The sequence below is a fragment of the Enhydra lutris genome, unplaced genomic scaffold (assembly GCF_002288905.1).
Source record: "Enhydra lutris kenyoni isolate GAN:26980312 unplaced genomic scaffold, ASM228890v2 scaffoldscaffold11, whole genome shotgun sequence".
Classification (NCBI taxonomy): domain Eukaryota; kingdom Metazoa; phylum Chordata; class Mammalia; order Carnivora; family Mustelidae; genus Enhydra; species Enhydra lutris.
This window is the reverse complement of record NW_019154095.1, coordinates 40,255,283-40,275,506: the sequence shown is the minus strand read 5'-3', so window position 1 is coordinate 40,275,506 and position 20,224 is coordinate 40,255,283. Positions and strand designations below refer to the sequence as shown.

Below are 20,224 nucleotides of genomic sequence, written 5' to 3'. Positions count from 1 at the left end.
TTTATGCTCAGACTCTTATACTCAAGAACCAACTTTGAGCTTTGGTACACTAAAGACTCAACCTAAACCTCCCGACAAAGAAAGGCCCGCAACTCTGACTGGCCCCAGCAGGTGGTGCTGCTGGTCACACTCGTCCCTTCAATCCCCAGCATCACAAAACGTTCCATTGTCTGGTTCGTGTGTCTGTGCTTAGTTTTGAATTATCTTAAGAATATGAATAACCTCATCATTTCTGATAAGCGCAAAAGCAGTGAGAGTGTCGAAATGCTGGTGTCAGGGAGGAAGAATTTCCTCTGCCTTTCAAGGTCCTTCTGGCCAGACTAAGAATCAGATTGACCTGAGACAGATTAACAGGAGAAAATCAAATTTAATTTCATTTGTATGGGAACGCCACACAGACCTGGAAATTCCAAAGAGAGTCAAGCAAAAGGAGGTATATATATCATCCTGAACTAAGGAGAAAGAGGCTAAGGGCCTGGGACTTAAAGGGAATGAATGTAATTCACAGGAAGATGAAGAGGAGTAAATGTTTGGTGAACAAATGTTTGCCTGGTCACTCAGAAAGAATGGGACATAGAGGACTTTGATCAGACAGGCCTTGCCATATCTGGCTCGTAGTCTAATGTAGTTATCTATAGCATAGTTCTCTTCCTGGAGCAGGTCCTTTATCTAAATTCTTTTAGGCAGTTGAGGTCGGGAGGTAAAGAGATTTTCCTGAATGTGCTGTGTTTTGATTGCTTTTAGTTAAAAAACAATGTGCATGCCGAAGTGGTCCATCTTGGGGTAGTTTGCCTTTGGTGATAGATGGATGATGGAAAAAAATTAAGATAATAAAGCAAAAAGCAAGTGTTGAAAAAACAGTGTTGTATGTGTATATAATATGAATCATTCAGTTGAACAAATAATTCTAAGGGACAAAGAATAACTCACACAGTATGCTTAAGGGTATTATACCCGTAACAGTAATTGGCAAGTGATGGGGCGAAAAATATTTGACAAAGTAGAATATATATTAAAAGAGACATGTCAGATGCCTGTTAGCCTGATGCTAATTCAGGAAACAATTGAGAGTTTGTTGGAGAGCTTAAAGGCTGAGCATGGTGGAGGTGCCACTGACAAATCCTGGGTCCAAAGCTGTGCTGGCTGCATTGGTCCAGGTCCTGTGACAAACCAGTGGGGAGACCAGGGGTGTAGATCCCGAAGCTGGAACCTTATCTACTGCGCATGAGGAGGCAAGGGAGGGTGGTTACCTGCCTCCTAATTTTCAACATAGAGAAACTGATCCTTTTTGCAAAATGATGCCCCACAGATCTTACCGCATTGAAGAAAGGGAGAGTGAGCCTGTTTTTAAAACTCACATTCCTTATGGTAGACATTTATTTAGAGACTGCAAGCCCAAACCCTTCAAAATTGCCATGGACTTTTGAGCAGACATATACAAAACCTGCTGGAACAGTCCTAACCTGTTCATAAATAAGAACTGGTTACTGTGCTATTTTGGATGCAAAGAAGTTATGTATTCTTTTGTAATATTAAAATAAAAAAATAAGACAGAATATTGTAGGTAGGTAGTAATTTTGAAACCTATAGGATTCATTTTTTGCCAAGTAATAGGCATAAAGAAACTTTTGACCTAGAGTTATTTCCTATCGTTACAGTGTCAACATAGTGGAAAAACTATAAACTCTGGCACAAGTCAGCTGTGTGATGCCAGCAAGATACACAACTCCTCTGCGACTCCATTTCTTCCTCTGATAATTGGGCATTGTGTTGCCCATCCATTAGAGGTGTTGTGAGTAATAAAAATAAGACTAAGTCCCCGTGCCTGGTCGTAATGGTCCTTCCATGACTAGCCACTAGTGGAATTAGCCCAAATAACACTCCCCATGATTAGTAAAAAAAAATCCCAGCAGAAGTCTTGAAGAGTGCCACCAGCAACTGCCATGGCCAGTTTTATCAACTGACATAGATGAAACTTTTGTAACAAACAGACCAAAATTCAATGGTCAAAACATAACAGAAGTTTCATCTTTCTCTCTTAAAACATCCAGGATGGGTTCTGATTCAGGAGGGCCCAGGTCTGCCCAGTCAGTTAGGGACTCAGGCTTTTGATGGTTCTCCAGTTTTTAGCAGTAAGCATAGGAAGGGGGAAGTGGCCTAGAGGCATGTGGGAAGGAGACTTTAAGGACTAGAATAGAAGTGGCAGATACCAGTTATCACCTGCATTATAGTGGAGATGGCTTATTCCCACAGGCGCACCTGACTGCTAGGGCAGCTGGGAAATGCAGTGTAGCTAATGTTAAGAAGGGGGCAAAATTGAGTAGCCACACTGGTTTATTACATGGCTTAGTGATGACCCCAAAGTATCCCCTGTGCTCCACACTGAATTTTGGTACCAACATTTTTCTGAAAATTTACTGACAATTTCTGATCAATATCAAAATTCAGGAGTGAATCCTCAGGCACAAGACACATAAATCCTGGTAATATGGGCTGCAGGTTGGCTCTATTAAGCTGTAAAGGATGTGTGGCTTTTCATGTTGGGACTTGTTCCAGACTCTGCATTCAGGCCAGGGACCCGGTGACAGGGGCCTGTGTAACTGACCTGGTCTAAAGAGGCACTCAGTGTGATATGCCAGCTCAGTCACGATGCCTGAGCAGTTGACATGTGGCAGGCAGGAGTGACACCAGGGAATCCAGGCAATGGATCCGGGAACCCCACTGGCAGGAGTTGCCTCCTGGGAAATCTGTCTGGAATGGCATAAACCCAGACACTGGGCTGGGTAACAGGGGTGGGAGAAGTGGGAAGGGAATGCAATCAGGCAGGGAAAGTGGGCAGGGCTCCCAGGCATGGAACTGATACTCCATTCCTGCTTCTGCTCCTACCTAGAGAGAGAGCAAGGCACATGCAGTTAAATGGCAGAGACTAAGCATTTTTCTGGTCTAACCAAAAACAGGGGATGAGGTAGAGCAGGGATTAAGAGAAGAAGAGAATTTAAATTAAGGAATAATGGTGATGTCTAGAAGCCATTCAGGGGCCCTGGGGCCAGCTGGGAACAAAATACAGAAACTCACTTGTCATGAGTAAACCACCAGCTCCAGGATCTTGAGCCATAATTCATTTCTATACCCTACTGAGTGGGGAGGCTAAAGCTTTGCACACCTGCTGCCTCAGTCATTAATGGCTCAGGAACTCAGGTGCTGGTGGGAAGCTTTGGTGCATCCACCTATGGGGGTGCAGGGGACATTGAAACAAGGGAAGCATAAACAGATTACCTGCTGAAATTGCATTGTAGTTCTAAATGGTATAAAAACGTGTTTCATTTAATTTTTAGTCACTCTCCAGTTCCTCAAGAAATATTCAACAAATGTTGGCAGATTCTATCAATCGTATGAAGGCATATGGATTTCACCAGGTAAAGACTTAACGTTCTGTCTTCAGGGGGCTAGATGCATAGCCATTGCCACTAATGTTTCACAAATTGGTATATTAGTCTCATGCAGAAATGAAAGCGGCAGATGTGAAATCTGTCTTTAAAAGCTTGTGAACATAGCTCTTCATTTTTACCTGTTTATCCGGACTTGGGAAAGTCTTGAGTATCGTGGAAAGAATAGATGCCAAGACATATCTGCTAAACTCCTCACGGAATATCTAACGCAGAGACAATATCCTGGGCTGCAGCAAACACTGAGGAAAGATTGATCTCAGGGAGCTATAAATGAAGCATTTAACTTGGCAGAAATCATGAATTCAGATTAGGTTCCTTATGTGTTCCTTGTTTCTGTGAGCTGGATCCTGTTCAATGAACCATCCATGCCCACTGTGCCAGGAGCTCCTTTGGGCACTCATATCACTCACACGCCCATCCAGATGTGATTCTCCCTACAGGCAGAGCCTCTTTCCTCCATTGTGCTAGACTGTATCCCATCATACATTCCTCACAAAAAATGGAGCATAGATGGGCAGTTGGAAACCATAGTAGATCTGACCTGCAGAAAGTTTGAAAAAGTAATGTAAGATGTGAAGCTGTAAAGATAAGGTTCTGTGTGACCACAGGCCTGAGGCATGGCCACAGTGGAGGCCCTCGTTCCAGTGGACAGTGCAATCTGCAGGGACATGTGTGAACTGGGATAGCTCGCATTTACCCTTCAAGAAACTGTGATGAATTTTTGCAGTGTAGTCCCGGTGTGCATCTTGTTGGTATAATATGTACCTTTCTAAAACAGTAGCAATAGAGCATCTAAAGGAAAATTTCGGTAACACTCCCTGGATTACACTGTTTCATTTTAAATGATAGAAAAACAAAGGATCTTTGTATTTATTTAACCAATGTCCATGGAGTTTCTCTGTGTGCTAGGCTCTGTTATAGGCATTGAAAGCACTATAAGCAAAACAGATAAAATCCCTGCCCTCAGGAAGCTTATATTCTGGGTGAGGGAGACAGACAACAAACACATCTATGAAGTCATAAGTTCTGTGGAGAAAAATAATGCAGGATAAGGAAGCTGAGGAATACTGGGAGGGTGGGGACAGACTTTTTATAGAGATGGTCAGAGAAGGCTACTCTGAGAAGGCACTACTGGAAGAGAGACCTGACGTAATGAGGGAGGGAGCCATGTGGAGACCGGGCGACATTATGTCCCAGGCAGAGGCAACACCGAGTATGAAGGCACAAAGGCAAGAGCACACTTGACATAGTCAACAACAGCAGAAAGGTCAGTGAATGAGAAGGGAGATTAGGGTTGAGAAACATGTAGACCCTTGTAAGGAATCTGATATCTTGGTGTTATATCAAGCCATGATGAAAGATGAGACCATCCAGAGGGTGAGTCTAGATGGAAAAGAGAGAGCTAAGCTTTCTTGGCTGCAAAATAAGGAGGATAGACTAGAAGGTTCTCAAGCATTTTTAGATGTGAGATAGCCAGATTTTCAGTCTTCAAACCCTCTCATGAGAATGCGCGAAGCCATGGGCCAATGCATTCCTTCTCTAACTTAAGAAGTTATATGGGAACTCAAGAGAATGAGTGAGCAGATAGATCACTTACCCAGCTTCTCTGGAGAACAAAGATAGTAAAACAGAGCTTTTTGACTTAGGAGGCAATGGAGAGGGTCTAATGAGGAAACTGGTGGTAAGTATTTCCATTAACAAGCTGGGATAATAAGAGGCTTTCCATGGGAGATATTTTGACATTGAACTGCCCATCCTCATGTATATAAACCTCAGCCTGTGGGTGTTTGGACCAGTGTCCAGCCTCACCGCTGTTGCCCCTTCACCCCTCAGCCTCTACCTGACTTTCCCATGCTTGGCTCACCATCCCCATCCTGGACCTACATGCTTCTTGCAAAAACTTCTAAAAATGGAATAATGGTTTGGTTTCCTAAGTAGAGGACATAAAGACCAACCTGTAAAGATTTTGCTAAAAGTAAATTTTCTGAAGGAATTCTTAGAGAATCCGGACAAGTCCTTAAGTTTTCTAGCTGCTTTGGAATGAATAGAGAGGTCGGGGCTCATCTCATCCATTACTCTGTGAAACTTGTTAATTTGTCTCCTTTCCCTCTGTGCCCCAAACATAGTGATGCTACACGTTAAAGAGAAATATGATTTACTAGCTACAGCACTCCCCAACATTTGATTGTCATCAACCACATACCACCTGCATTATTAGTGAATATTTCTCCTTAAGTAGACTTACTTTGTAAACTTTTTGCTTTTCCTAAGCAACCATATACACTATCATGGTTTAATGTTGTAGCTCTTTTCTAATCATTTTAAATCATTTTAAAATATGCATGTGGAAGATGAACAAAGCTCCACTTTCAAGGGTTTTTTTTCTGTTTAAGTTTAGAAATTGCTAGCAGTACTTTTTATGTATTTCAGGTTTATACATGGCTTCAGTAAAGTGATAACAAATTTTAACAGTCATTTAAAACACCAAAAGCTGGTGGGTTTTTTGTGGGGTTTTTTGTTTGTTTTTTATAATAAGAGGAAACAAAGGGGGCTTAGCTCTAGGCAGGAAAAGAAAGTAAGAAAAAAAATGAAGATAATAAATACATGAAAGTTTAGTTACGTCTGAAATGAAAGAGTGAATGAATGATCACCTCCTATATTAATTGTGATTTATGACTTCCCACAGTGATCAAAAATGGGTTTCACAACATCAAGGTTTATATTTTAGTTGGGGTGAGATAATTTAACAGAATGTCTTTATCTTTCTATAGGAAAACACACACACACAAAAAAATACCTGTCGATTCTGAGATGCAAAACGAAGCATGGTCAGTCTTTTCTGACTCTCTCAGCTTCCTTCGTTATTATAGGTGACCGCGGCTTTTATTTGGTTCACCAAGTACTAAATTCAGTTTTCTAGTAAGGCCTCAGAAGGCAATACCCAAATAAAGTACTTTTTTAGGTCTAAGTGATTTGGTGTGAGTTTTTCTTTAGTTAAAAGCTAATTCCCTTCAGTGTACTTAATGCCACAGAGCTGTTCACTTCAAAATGGCTAACATGGTTTTTATGTTATGTGTATTCTTCCACAATGTTTAAAAAGGTTAAAATGATAATTTCGTGTTCTGTATATTTACAACTTGAAAAACAAATTCCCTTTTTAAGGAAGACTTGTGTTTCTTATTTTATATTTTCTCTAAGAGGATGCTTTGTAAAAATTTAAAAAACAAAACAAAACAAAAAAAACAAAAAATATTCCTTTTTGGGTCACCTAAAATGTGTAAGTACCACATTTTTAAATAATTCTTTTAAAGATTTTATTTATTTGAGAGAGAGAGAGCAGGAGTATGAGCAGTGGGGAGGGGCAAAGGCAGAGGGAGAAGCAGACTCCCCGATTAGCGTGGAGCCCGATGTGGGGGCTCGATCCCAGGACCCGGGATCATGACATGAGCCAAAGGTAGACCCTTAACCAACTGAGCCACCCAGGTGCTCCCAGTGCCACATTTTTAGACACTGGTTTGAGGGCACATGGAGGTACGGCTGAGATTGCTCTAGAAATGTGCTGTTATTTTTACGGAGCCTGTCGGATACTGCAGTGTTTACACTGGTGCCTTGAAGCCGTGTTTACACACTATTTGAGGGATTTCAATTTAAAACAGTTAAGTGATGTTTGAGGGAAATGGATATTTATTGAGTTTTACTATGTGTTACAGACTATGGGAGACACTTTTTAAATATGGGTTAACCCTGACTCTAACCCGATGAAATATTTGTAGTTTTCTAATTCTACTTAAGCAAAGACAGCCTAAGAGAGGTTTGGTAACGGGCCACGTGGTTGCACAGCTAAGCCATGATAGAGTTAGCTTCAGGTCTCACCCACTCCAAGCTTTTCCCATAACAACAAATTCCCTAGCCTGGGGGCCAGAGGGAGTTACATAGAAACCCGCTCTTCAGTGCCCCTGACTCCTCCCCTCCCCACTCCTCTTCTTCCTCTTGGCAGAAAATTGCCAGAGTTACTCACTAGTGTTTGTTTCTGGTTTTGTGTGTGGGTATTTTTTTTTTTTAACAGAAGAAAGAGCCTGTGAAGAAAACACAAGATGAAGAACTAAAGCAAATAGATGAGGAGAAAGCCAAGCAGATTTATAAAAGCTGGAAAGAAGATTCAGAGTGGCAGGCATCTCGTGAGTACCCAAAGGCCTCCGTAACACCTTAGACTCTCCAGGCCAGTTCCTACTCTTAGTCAATCAAAAAAGCACTTAAAATGGTTGTTGAGAGGCTTAGGAGTCACTTCTTGAATAGCAGAAGAATAGAAAGGTTCTCCACTCATCTTTGTACCATCACAGTTGTGATATAGCTGTTTGATGGAATGGTAGATAGCTCTGAAAAAACACGTTTTAGAAGAGAGTTTAATGACATTGAGATGTGTTTATATCTTTTTTTCACTGGAAGAAGAAAAATTATAAAATAGTATGAAAAATATTCCTATTTTAAAATGCCTTAGTATATGAAGTAAAAAAACTGGAAGGTTATTAACATGTTAACATTTTTTTTTTAATTTGGAGGGTTGGGATTTGAGCTTTATTTGAATTCTTCTTCTTGTTATTCTGTACTTTTCTAAATTTTCAACAGTGAACTCACCTTAACTTTTTGATAGAAGAACCCAGGAATAACCGATTGGATATATCAGCACCCTCCCATACCTATGACCTGACCCTGACTCCTTCTTGAGTTAGCAGCGCCAGAGATAAACCCTCTCAGGAAGAGGTCAGTGCAGGCTAAGCCAGAGCCAAGCGTGCTCAGCAAGGCCAGGGGAAAATGCAGGTTTGAAACAGGATGAGGGTTTCCAGCTGACTCAGAAAGAGGTTTACAAGCCAGGTTATCCCTTGAGGCCACTTGAGGGAGAAGCAGGAGAATGGGAGTGACAGTGTTTGCAGGGTGCAGAGAATCTGGTCTTCAGTTCCATAACAATGAACACTATTAACATGACAGTTTTGTGAAGGGAAAATATTTGCAAGACCCAGTCACTTCCGTGCGGTGACAGTAACGTTCTAGTGTAATGGAACATTTTTGGCTTCTCTTTGAAGTCAGATATAATGGGGCTTGACGGAGAACACCTGAAGTGCAAACACACTCAAGGAAAATTAGTCTTAGCATCCTGCATTAGAGCCCTTTACTGCTGTGTTGCTAAAACAAAAACAAAACAAAACAAAAAAACACTCTATTTTACAAAGCAACATTAAAAGGTGGCCTTGAGGTACTTTTTATGTGTACCAGCACATTCTCTGATTGTGGAGAGAATCATTTTGTGTTTTTGGTCTAGCAGGCCCATTCACAACTTGGTTCAGCTCTCCGGAGGCTCTGAGTGTGACCTGCGGCCAGCCTCGTCGACTTCTCGCCCCATCCCCAGCCGCTGCACTGAGGAGCTCCTGAGAGCCTGATCTTTGCTAGTGATGTCCTGAGCTGAGCACGGGAGGGATGATAACACCTCTTCTTATTCAGAGACTCCCGGCCAGGTGGAATTCGAACTCAGGCTGCGACTCATCACTTAGTCTTGCCAAATGCAGGAAATTCTCGAACACATGGTTCTCCATTTCTGTCTCCTTCCTTCCTCTTTCTCCTCCTCCTCCTCCCTCTTAGGATGTCCTAAAACCCACTTAGAAAGGCAGGAACTCTGCGGGGAGCGCTGGGCAGCTGTGAATGTGCAGGCCTGAGCTCTGTGAGTCCTAGGCGCTGATACCGATTGTTCGTTATTATCAGAAGATGACAGAATCTCCTGAGAGACTGCGCTCATCACCAGCTGACTCCTCTCACCATCTCTGTGGGCTGACCAGGGCCTTTCTCAAACCCCCTTGTTTTTCTAGTGCGAAAATCCAAAGCCGCTGATGAGAAGAGACGCTCTTTGGCTAAACAAGCGCGGGAAGACTATAAGAGGTTATCGCTTGCGGCCGAAAAAGGAAGCGGTGAGGGACCACAAAGTCCCCCAGGAGTTCTACAGAAACCAAAAAGACCCCCCCTTCCACCCAAGCCTCACTTCCTAAACCCGGCGGGATACCCTCCAAAGCCTCTTGGGTAAGAAGCCACACAGATGGCTTTAAGCATAACGGTTGAAACTGGCTGATTAAAGACAAATAGAGTGAGGGCGGTTGGGAGGGGAAGAGCGGCTGGCTGCTTGTGTAATTCAGTTCCTGCCTCACCTCTAAGCCTGTCTTCCCGAGACACCTGGTCTGGATTCATCCTCTTCTTAACTATAAAATATCCACAGTTTGTTATAATAAGATTCCCAGTAACTTAGAGAGGGTGTGCATCGAGTTCAGTGCCTTCCTGCGCCACTAGCGCACCCCACCCCGACCCCACCTCGTGGAGGTAAGCAGGCCGGCGAGGGGAGGAGCAAAGAGGGGGGGTCTCATCAGCGCTCAGTATCGCTGTTAGTCGGAAACGATATCAAAGGAGGAACCTAAGGGCTTGCTGACTTTGACAGCATCAGAGAGTTGAGTTTTCATTGCTCAGGATTGAAGATTTGACAGTAATCCTCATTCTGGGACACAGAGCCAAGTTCATACGTTGAGTCTGGAACTGTTCCTTCTTTGAATGAACACTTTTTTGGTCATGATGGTGCCTTTGCCTTGTCAGCTATAGGAACTTAGGTAGAACAGTTTTTGTAAACTCCCTGAAGAGAAATATGATGGTATCGTAGCAGAAACCCCCTTTCCCTTATGTTAGTTAACTGTTCATAAAATTATTTTCTCCTGGATATTGGGATTTTTTTCATATTCTAATATGTAGAAAGACATTATGTAAAATATACCAGAAGAATCAAATAGTCATTAAACGAAACAGAAGCCTTGCCTTCTGAAATGAAAACCAATACTTCTCTGTTACAAGTACAGAGAAATAGAAAGCAAACCAATCTTTCTTTTTTTTTTTTTAAAGATTTTTTATTTATTCATTTGACAGAGAGAGATCACAAGTAGACAGAGAGGCAGGCAGAGAGAGAGAGAGAAGCAGGCTCCCTGCTGAGCAGAGAGCCCGATGCAGGACTCGATCCCAGGACCCCGAGATCATAACCTGAGCCGAAGGCAGCGGCTTAACCCACTGAGCCACCCAGGTGCCCCAAACCAATCTTTCTTTGCTTGGAGTCAGTACTGATCTTCAAGGCCTTTCCTAATGGGGATTATGACCTCAGAGGAAACAGAAGGTGGACCTTTTCCTTTACTATAATTATTTCTACTTACTCAACTGAAAGGTTCCATTTTGGGATGTGGGGGCCAGAACTAAAAGATCATGCTCTATAAAGTGACAGTTTGGGGAATGATTTTTTTTCTTACGGACAAAAACCTAAGAAAAGTAATCAGAAACAGGTATCCTCGCAGTTTTGTGAACACGTCACAAAGGTGTGAGCTCCTGCCCAGGGTCCTCTTCAGTGCCTGAGCTGGTCTGTGCATTGGCCCCAGATCCCCAGCAGGGCTGTTTGTGCACCTGCCCCTGTTCTCCAGGCTCTTCCAAGGGGGTGACTGTGACGTGTAACATGCCCTGTCCCACACTATTTTTAGTGCACAGTGTATGTGATTGACATGGAGGTGGCCTTGATAAGGGCAATTCTTGTTTCGAGCTGTGCTCAGTTGAGCTAAGTTTTTCCAACTTAACACACTTGCATGAAATGCTTCTTGTGAGGCAACCAGACTGGATGGTTTTTGGGCTGGGACAACAATGTATGACCAAGGTCAGCTAGGAGCCAGCCCAAGAAAAGACAGAGATTGGCTGTCCTTAGAGTTTTTGCTTAACCTCCAAAGACTTTCCAAAGAAAAAGAACCTAATTTGAAAGCTAGTAAGAGCACTCGTCATAGAATCTCGTGTGTGTGTAGGATCTGATTCCCAAGAAAGTCAAATATTATAGTCAATCTTCTCCAAAATTCTATGTATGCATGCACATGAATACGTACATACTTACGTGTACATCTGGCATACATGTCACATGTAACTCGTGGGGACGTGTTACCATAGAACACAGGGTCATAAGTTAATTTACATGACAGGCGTCCTGGCAGTTCATCCAAACTCATCCTTGTCTTTACACTGAGTTCTGCTCAAAATTAGTGGGTTATTGTGTGAGACTTGGAAATATGTTTATTACATTGCCGTGTTACTTTTTGTAGTGGAAATCAACTTACATCCCAGAACTTTAGTTCTGTGACTGAATGTATTTCAAAATGATTCTACTGCTTGTATCTTTTTCTTTTCAATCTTCAAACACTCTTCTTTCTTTGACTTCATATTTCTGAGACTGTCTTTAGCAGAACCAAACCTCTTCAAAGTATGGGAGAGAAGAAAGCAAGTCAGGGATGTTGGAAACAAAAAGAAGAGAAAATTTAATACTGAAAATGTTAGGAAAGAGATTTTTTTTTTTATTGCATTTGTTTTGTTTGCAAAAACATGCACCCAAGTAAAATAGTGTTGGGGGTGTATTTCACTTTTTAATGCTTATTTTCTCAAATTTTAATTGGAAGTTAATGGAGCTTTTGTTCATTAAAAATGAATTAAATCTTTGTATTAACACAGCAGTAGCTCATATCCATGACTAGCCCTATAGGACTGGAAGGACAAGTGACAGATTTATGTTCCTTCCTATTTTTTTGACTAACCCTTGAGGAGTTAGGTATATAATGGCAGTAATTAGGGGTCCAACTTCCCATTAGCTCAGCCCATGTAATTAGATCTCCAAATATATATAATTCTCTCTGCCTTTATACATGATTTATATATACAGGATATATATGATTTTCGAAGGCATTGTTTTCAAGTTAGTTAAATCTAACTTGAAGAACTATTCTCTAAATCTCAGAAACCAGGGAGTGACGAGGACAGCGTCCAACTCTGCCCAGGAGGACATCATTCGGTGGTTTAAAGAGGAGCAGCTACCACTGCGAGCAGGCTACCAGACAACCTCAGACACCATAGCTCCCTGGTTCCACGGTGAGTACACAGCTGCCCTCGACGAAGCCTCATCGGACGACAGATGAGGCTGTGTTCATCTGTTAATCCACCAGGAGGGCAGAAAGAATAAAGGCTTCCTTTTATTTGTGCTGTCCAAGAAGAGTCTTTGAAATTATTTTCACACAGCAGTTTTTCAAAGGTTTCTCGGAGAGCTGCAAGCTCATGACAGATTTAGAAAACAGTCAGCAGTTGGGGTCTCTGCAGGTGCTGTGCGCGTTCATTTGTCACCACAAATAAAACACCGCTGGGTGGGTGGGGAAAGCGATGGCTCCTGCTCGCCTACCCCAGGGCACTCGATTGTGATTTCCTTCAAATGGCAATGCCTTTCATCCACCGTGCACAGTGGGGAGAGTCCAGTATGCCCTTGGGTGTGGTGGGCAGGGCACTGGTGTAGCAGTCAGATGGTCAGCTCTCCATTAACAGCTGAGTGACTGAGCAAACCATCTTTCTCTGTAACAAGTCAAGTTATCTGAGCCTCATTTTCCTCACCTATTTAATGAAGGAGTTGAACTTTATGATCTTTAACCTGAAAATTCTGTTACTTTGATCTGTGTTTCCATTAAGTAGTTGAAGCTGCCAGGTGGGTTTATTAGACCAAAGCAGATATTACCTAATAAATCATTTCTTGACCCTAGAAACTTAATTAATTCAAGCCTTCTGTCTAGCCAGCCCATATTTCACTGTCCTCTCAGTTTCTTGGACTTCAGGAAAAGAAGTGGTTTCTTGCCTCAGTTGGCTTCTTTAGGGTCAGTGGTGGACCTGGATTAATTGGCTCTATGTACAACAGAAGTGCTTAAAAAAATAAGGTTCTCTCACAGAGCACGCTTGTCCTAAAGGACAAAACCTCGGTTTGAATCATGTTGAAGTCTTTTATTTTTAAAAATTTTTTAAAGATTTCATTTAAGAGAGAGAGAGCGAGCGTGCACGAGCACGAGCAGGGGGGAGGGGCAGAGGGAGGAGCAGACTCCCTGCTGAGCAGGGAGCCCAGTGCAAGGCTCAGTGCAAGGCTCAAAGCCAGTCTGAATCCCAGGGCCCTGGGATCATGACCGGAGCTGAAGGCAGATGCTTAACCAACTGAGCCACCCAGGTGCCCCGAAGGCTTCTCTCTTTTAATTAGTAACCTGTCACACACACATATATCCACAAAAATAGGGTCCCAAACAAATAACATGGTGAACTTCTAAAAAGAAAAAAATTAGGGGTGCCTGGGTGGCTCAGTGGGTTAAAGCCTCTGCCTTCGGCTTGGCTCATGATCCCAGGGTCCTGGGATCAAGCCCCACATCGGGCTCTCTGCTCAGCAGGGAGTCTGCTTCTCCCTCTCTCTCTGCCTGCCTCTCTGCCTACTTGTGATCGCTATCAAATAAATAAAATCTTTTAAAAAATTTTTAAAAATAAAAAATATAAATAAATAAAAAAATAATTTTTTGTAGGCCTCTGCTAAAGGGCTGCTTTCACAGTCAGACCATTATGGAACCATCTAGCTTTCCTTGGAAAATACATATTCTTTGGTGATTCAGGCTTTAGTAATTGTCCATTCCCTGAGGAGCTCCTCTCCCTCTTAGGACTGGGTCATAAGCCTACTTCCTTTCCATTCTGTTCAGAAGATACTGGAAGAAATAGTGACATCAGTATCAAAAGATGAATGTTTCATGTTGCCTTTTTTTTTTCTTTTTAAGATAAGCACTGACGAAATCAGTACTTTATAGTTTCTGTGTCATTGGGCAGATGGTGTCATTCCTGATTACAAGGGTGGTAGTTCATTTTAATAATAGGAAATAAGAAATTGAAAGTGTTGGTTAATGTTTAAAAATCGTAGTACTTTAACAGGCAATTCCACTTGAAACAGTTGCTAAAAGCTAGGAAGATAAAGTGGGACTAAAAATCCAGTTGGAGCTTTGGTTAAAAAAAAAAAGGTTTTGAGTTTTGTATAAATAACTTATTAGTTGCTATTGTTATGCATTTAATTTCACTTATATAGATATTTATCATAGTCATAAGCAAAATAAATAATATGATAAAATATAATGAAATAATACACAGTCATGTCCTCAATGTAAGCTATTTTCTTCTGTTTTAAGAAGAAAAAAAATTCATATTTCTATGATAAAGAGAAGGTGGATCATATCTTATACTTTTAAAATATAATTGTTTATTGATCATGAGCCCTGTTTGAAATAATGGGATGGTAGCTCTCCTGTATTGGTTTACCATCATCCTTTTGTTATCATACACTCCATGAATTGCCTTTCTTATATTACTGTTTTGGTCAGCTAATTTTTCCCCATAGAAGTTCACACTTCCACCCTTTCCTTTTTGTTAGCTTTAGACAGGATGGAAGTGGGTAGGAGAGGGCAGGGAAATGAAGACCAGTGGATCTCTGGCTTGTGGAGCTGCTTGGAAACTCATGCTCTCAGTTGGGAGAAGGAATACAGGAGGATCCGGAGATTACCAGAATTAAAAAGAGGGGTGAAAATGAATTTATTTGGGATATGATGAGCTTGAAATGTCTTTGGGGCAGTCATGTGAAAACATCCATTTGGTAATTGGATTGACAGATCAGCACTAACGATAATGGATCGGAGTCCTCAGCACACAATGAAAAGCAGGGGAGGGGAGATGACATTTTCCAGGAGTGAATTGAGAAGAAAGGTAAGAGAAGACCAAGGACAAGACCCCAGGAAGCACTAATACTCAGTGCTATGGCAAAGAGGAGCAGAGGCCCCACATCTTTGTCTCAGGTTTCCTTTCCCACTCAGCGTCATGATGAGGCAGATATCTGGCCATGGCAGTAAAGTAGGGTATTGCCTCTGATCTCCTAGATGTAAGAATTTGGAAAATCCCAAGTGCAAGAGAGATCCGGAAATGCAGTACTGAACTCTACTTTGTGAGCATCTTTTGATGATCTCAAGCACATGTAGATATGTAGTCTCCCCACTTCTGCTCCTGCTCTTCTAGCTTTTCCCACAGAGGCCATGGGGTCTCAACTTTCACGCTTGATCTGAATATCACTCCAGCTCCATCTCAAACCATGTTCCTCACAGAACCCTGCCTTGATCATGACTTTCCACCACATGTTTCCCGTCTGTCCCTAACACACCACACTCACCCCTTTCTTAGGGCCTTTGCAGTTGTTCTTCCTGAAGATCCCTCTATGGCCAACGTCTTAAGGAGCTGGCTCACCTGATTGGAGGCTTGATGGGCCCCCCAAATCTGCTGGGTAGACTAACAGGCTGGAGACTCAGGGAAGACTGGCAGCTTAAGTCCAAAGTCCACTGGCAGAATCCCTTCTTCCTCAGGGAAGGTCTTTGCTCTTTTGATGTCTTCAACTGATTGGATGAGGCCCACCCATATTACGGAGGATTTTTCTCCCTTCCCTCATTCAAAAATTACTTTTTTTTTATTAGGAAATATTTCAAACAAACAAAGAAAACTGTAAGTAACACCAATGATGTAATAAATGTTGTATCTACTTTCTAGGATACAATGAATGTTAGAAGCCATATTTACCTCATATCTGTTTCTCTTATTAAGAAATAAAGCCTGAAAGAATTAAGGCCCTCTCTTTTACTCCCTTACTGACTCTATTTATTTACTTCTCTCCCATAGGTAAATCACTCTTTGAAGTTATCCTTTTCATCCATATTTTTATACTTTCATTATATATGTATATGTGCGTGCATTTTTATAAACTATATTAAGATATATATAAAACATATATTTATACACATATATATGCTTCTGTAAAACATGCAATATTGTGTTTAATATTTACATGGTATCATGTTATAGGTATTTTTCTGCAGCTTGAGTTTTCTCCCAACATTATATCATCTAGATTTTTCTTTGGCTCATTCGTTTTACCTGTGATGCAGTATGTTATAAGATACAGATTATATTCTGTTGGAGCTGTAATTTTTTGAGGGTCTAATATGTTCCAAGCATTACACTGAGCACTTTAAAGGAAGTAAATTTTATTCCCACTTTATAGAGTAAGAACCTAGGAACTAAGATGTTAAGTTCTTTTCAGGCTTCTACCATCAGTGGCAATTTTCAGAGCCAGATCTACTTAACTTCTAAGTCACAGCATATCTGAGCACTAATACAAGTGGGAACACCCATGCTTTTTATATAAGTTGGAAATTTAAATCAGTCAACAGTAATACCACAGAGATTTGTTTCTCCAATACATGAATGAGTTCACTAAATCTCACAGTCAGTGGTGAAGTAAAAGTGTCAAGGAAACTTCATTCAGCATAAGTTTTGCCCCATCCCCATACAATGCCCCAAGGCTGCAAGAGTTTAGAGTAATAGAAATGGAATCTATATATTTTGTGGTAATGGTTACCTAACTATATACATTTGTCAAAATCAATCATTTGCATACTTAAAATTGGTGAATTTTATTGTATATAAATTATATCTCAAGCTGAGTTTTAAAAAATGCGAAGTCCAAGAAGCACAGAGTTTTCTTAGCTCTTAGCATGGAAAGATAGTGCAGTTGGCCCTTGAACAATGCAGGGATTGGGGTGCCAGCCCCTTGTACAGTTGAAAATCCACAGATAAATCTGGACTTCCCAGAAACTTAGCTATGAACTGACTACTGTTGACCAAAGACTTACTGATCATATAAACAGTTGATTAACGCATATCTTGTATGTTATATCTATCATGTACTGTAATCTTTTAATAGAGAAAAGAAAGCATTATTTAAAAAGTCATAAGAGAGAGAAAATACATTTATAGTACCACATTTATCGAAAAAAATCCACATATAAGTGGACGTATGCAGTTCAAACCTGTGTTGTTTGAGGGTCAACTGTATAGTGCAGGCTTGGCACAACACTCCAAGACCAGATCACCTAGGTTTGAGTTATGTTCTTCTCCTCTTTAAAATGGGCTTAATAATATCTACACTGGAGAGTAGTTTTTTTTTTAAAGTGTATCATCTAATATATGTAACATACTTAGAACAGTGCCTGACACGTAGTGTTTCTGTTATCATGGCTAACCAGAACTGAAGAGCTTAAAAGTGAATGTGCCATTCCTGTTCTCTCTGCCTTTCTCTTCATTATAATCCTAATCTTGCCACAAAATATTGCTGTAACAGCATCATATATGAGGGATAAGCAGGATTTCAGTAAAATAGATCTTAATTACTACTAACCTGTCCTATGCTATTTGATAAGTATTTATTTAGGGTCTGTCCTTAAAAATCCCAGAACCCAGGAGGTCACCCCAGAAGGCAACAGGAATTTGGAAGGACAGAAGGAAAACTGGCAAAACAGGGAGTAAAGTTGCTTGGAAAAGTTGAGCAGAATATTGCCAGTTGAGGTTGAGCGTGGGGTTGGGAGGAAAGGTGTGGCAAGATGGGAATGACTCCTAGATTTGCTAAAATAATATTTTATTTTCTAGATTTAAAATCTTCTGAATACTGTAATCAGCTCTGTTTGGTTTTGTTTCCTCTTTATCACCCTCCTCTCATCCTGTTGGACTGTCTTGACCCTGAAATACTGTCCTTGCTTTTATTCATTTTCTTCTTGCATCTGGTCACCACATTATAGCAGTCTTTAAGACACACACTATGGTCTAGAATGTTTATAAAGTTGGAGATTAGTGTTGGAGAGCCCTCCTGAGTAAATGTAACATCCTGCAAAGTCATTTTATTTATTCTGGTTCCTGATTCTGAGTATCCAAAGTGTGTAGATATATAATTAGCTATACTCACTGACTAACTCCTCTTCAAGGAGAGGGTCAACAAATAAATAAAACTGAAGTTTGAAAGTCTGTTCAGAAACCCCCAGACTCCTCTCTTCATTCTCTCCATTGGCATATCCCGTCTCCTGTTAATATGCGACAGTGTTCAGGAGCTCAGAATTCAGCAGGGACTGGGAGTAGGAAGGTGGGGGAAGGCTAACAATAAGTGTATAAACAAATTTCTGATTTAGGAATTTTCTGACTGCTTCTGTTAGAGAATTCATATATTTGCTTATGCATCAAGAGCTGATCATTATGCCTCTGAAATGCAACGCACACGTCCTTATTCAAATATGGATATAATTAGCCTGCTGGTGAGATGTTTCCATCCTGATCAGTTTCTTGTGGATGGATGTCTTTTGCTGTCATGGTTTATAATTGAACCTGCCTCTCAGTGCTTTAGTCCCAATATTTTAAGCTACTTAAAAAGCAAATCCCTTTCACATCTGTGGGATTTCAGTACAATTCACACTGCAGCTATTTTGATTGCTTCCATTTTTGACACATGCCTCCAAAGTTCCCTTCTGCTTGGAGAGCAAGTCCCATCCGTTTCTCTGACTGCATCTGCTCCCTGGGACTCCAGGTCCCCAGAGCCAAGCATCCAGGTAGAGTCCTGCGTCCCACTCCTCAGGCACGTGCCAGCCCACAGCCCCTGCCCCACAGTCCCTGGGTCTGCGTGCCCACAATGGGAGGGATCCCACAGATAGTCTCACGGAGCCCGCCCAAGATTTCTTTCAGGCTAAAACCTTAATGAACCTGGGAATCAGCACTCATAAGTGACAATGTGCCCTTCAACTATTTTGCTGAGAAGCGGTGATTTCTTCATTGTGGGGCCATCAGACTTCCGCTCCCCTCTCCCAGAGACACTTTCAAGCTTCCGTCTTTACTAAGCACATCCTGTCTCATTGACATATATGATTCATATACTTGGTGGAGTGGGGTAGGCTGTGGCCAGCAGCAAGAATCTGTCATATCTGCGTGTGGCAGGGAAGGACCACCACAAGTGCCTCCCCTGGCAGTCACTGTCCCACCCTGAAGAGGGACCGGCCCAGCATTAGACCCAAGCCCTGGGACTTCACCTGCATTTTGGCATGAAGCCTTCATTGATGCTAAGCATCAAAGCACTTTGAATTATTCTCTGGGGTTCTCCCATCTGACTGCCTGGTATTAGTTCAGATGGCCAGAGTAACTGAAGAGGAAACATGAAGAGGGTAAAGCTGCGTCCGTCTGTTCAATCTTGAAAAGAGCTAGCTTTTCTGCAGCACATACTGTGCATTATTGTGGGGGGGTTTTGGGAGGACTCTGACTTTTCCAATAAACTACCCAGTGCAGCAAACTGGCTGCAAAAATGTATGTATTTGCACTAATGTTGGGAATAGTCCATTAACCCCAAAGGCCTTGCTTACTTGAGTTTTTCAGTGGATGCACTTGGGTCTTCCCCCTAATGCTGCCAGTCACTGAGTGTCATGGCCCACATGTGCCTGGGAGCCCCATGATTGCCATTACTGGTGCCCCGGGCTCGAGTCTTGTAGTTTATGCTGCGTCCCCTGGCCTAACCACATGACCTGCAAGACCTAAAAGGACCTTGCAGGCAAGGGAAAGGGAGCCTGGGTGGGTGAGGGACAAAAGAGAGTGACCTGCTTTGGGGGTTCGACTTCAGATTTTTTATGGAAAGAGGGATTTTGATATTTAGAGAAGAACTTTTAATCTGTGCTTTCATCACCAGAGTTTTCTTTGTCCTTGCATGGTCTGAGTGTAAAATTTGGACACTCCTTTATGTTGGCAAAGGAGGCTGTAGAGTGTAGTGGTTAAGAGCACGTCTCTGGGACCAACTCCCAGCCTCCACCAACAAGCTGTGTGGCCTTAGGCAGGTCACATGAGTTTGGAACTTCTGTCTCTCATCGGCATAATGCAGACACCGACATTACCTGTCTCACAGAGTCATTTGAAAGACTCACGAGTTACTATATGTGAAGTACTTAGCACTAAATGTGACACAAAGGAAGCCCTAATTAATCAGTATTAGCCATTAT

At 41.8% G+C, this 20,224-nt stretch overlaps 1 protein-coding gene across 1 annotated transcript in view; it reads left to right on the top strand.

Moving 5' to 3' along the window:
- LOC111144600 (SH2 domain containing 4A) overlaps positions 1-20,224 on the top strand; it is a 57,690-nt gene that overhangs the window by 30,977 nt on the left and 6,489 nt on the right. Inside the window, exons 5-8 of the mRNA XM_022498978.1 lie at positions 3,336-3,416; positions 7,516-7,627; positions 9,308-9,515; positions 12,286-12,416. Of these exons, the coding sequence (XP_022354686.1) occupies positions 3,336-3,416; positions 7,516-7,627; positions 9,308-9,515; positions 12,286-12,416 (532 nt within the window). The remainder of the gene's footprint in view (positions 1-3,335; positions 3,417-7,515; positions 7,628-9,307; positions 9,516-12,285; positions 12,417-20,224) is intronic.